This window comes from Polistes canadensis, unplaced genomic scaffold (genome assembly GCF_001313835.1).
Source record: "Polistes canadensis isolate GaletaPanama2010 unplaced genomic scaffold, ASM131383v1 scaffold_113, whole genome shotgun sequence".
Taxonomy (NCBI): Eukaryota; Metazoa; Arthropoda; class Insecta; order Hymenoptera; family Vespidae; genus Polistes; species Polistes canadensis.
In genome coordinates this window covers 31,036-32,230 of record NW_014569660.1, presented here as the reverse complement: position 1 = coordinate 32,230, position 1,195 = coordinate 31,036, and the positions used below count along the sequence as shown (strand labels likewise).

General features: G+C 33.6%; 1 protein-coding gene across 1 annotated transcript in view; it reads left to right on the top strand.

The window, feature by feature from the left end:
* Nucleotides 1–1,195, top strand: part of LOC106787743 — a 41,244-nt gene that overhangs the window by 37,700 nt on the left and 2,349 nt on the right. The window contains exons 3-4 of the mRNA XM_014750364.1: nt 357–626; nt 1,084–1,185. Of these exons, the coding sequence (XP_014605850.1) occupies nt 357–626; nt 1,084–1,185 (372 nt within the window). The remainder of the gene's footprint in view (nt 1–356; nt 627–1,083; nt 1,186–1,195) is intronic.

Below are 1,195 nucleotides of genomic sequence, written 5' to 3'. Positions count from 1 at the left end.
AAAAAAAAAAAAACATTAATTACATTTATGATTATATTCTAATATACAAAGGTGGGAGATGAAGGGGGGGGGGTTCATAATACGTAGAATCCACTTAAAAAAAAATTATTGAACACATATCACGAAGATACAATCTATCTGTACAACATAAAAAAAACAACACCCCCCGCTGTATATTTTATTTCATTAACAATAATAACAAATACGATTACGTAATGGTATCAAACTAAAATGCATAAAAAGATGTGTAGTAGGGGAGGTGGGTGGGACAGGGGACAGGGGCTGGAGTACCTAGCGAAAAAATCAAAATCAAATTTAAATCAAATGATTATCTTTTTTTTTATTTTTTTTTTCAGACGAGATTATCATCGTTATTAAAAACAGCGGAAGACCTTCACATCAAGGGTTTGGCGGAAGTAAGCTGGCGTAGTGATTCAACGCAAAATGAATCGAATAATGTTGGTTCGACCGGTGCCACACCCCCAGGTGTTGAAACAGTTTTAAGGGAAGGTGAAACGGAAGAACCGCAGCCACCAAAACAGAGGCGCAGGGGTCGTCCGCCATTGGACGACACACCAACAACACAGGACCTCTTTATACCTAAGATCACGTGTATAACTGGCAATGTGCGTAAATAATCATTTTTTTTTTTTTCTTCTTCTAATTTTTAATAATATCTTTTTTATATTGTCTTTATTGTTATCACATTTGTGCACGATTAAAATTAAATCCGTGTTTGATTGATATGAACGCACGCATATATGCGCTTAGGGGAAATGCTATTGGTTGGTTGGATCTATGGGAGAGGTATATATATATATATATATGCACTCTGTAAAAAAAAAAAAAAAAAAAAAAAAGTGTGATCCTCTAACGTAACAATAATTATAATAATAATATAATAATAAAATTAAGGAATATAAATTTTTTTTCCAACGTGCGATCACGTACCGATATTTTATACACGGTGTTTCACAATAATAAACACACGTAACAATTGTTACTTTATTTATTTGATTGTTGTTTTAAATCACCATACAAATATATATTTCATTTATATCATATTTTCATTTGTGCGATTAGTTCGCTGCACAAAACTCGCATGAGGAAATGATGAGCGAGGGCGACCACGAAAGTTGGGACGACGAAATGATGGCCAATGAGAATAACGAAACAATACCGATGGTAAGAAAAA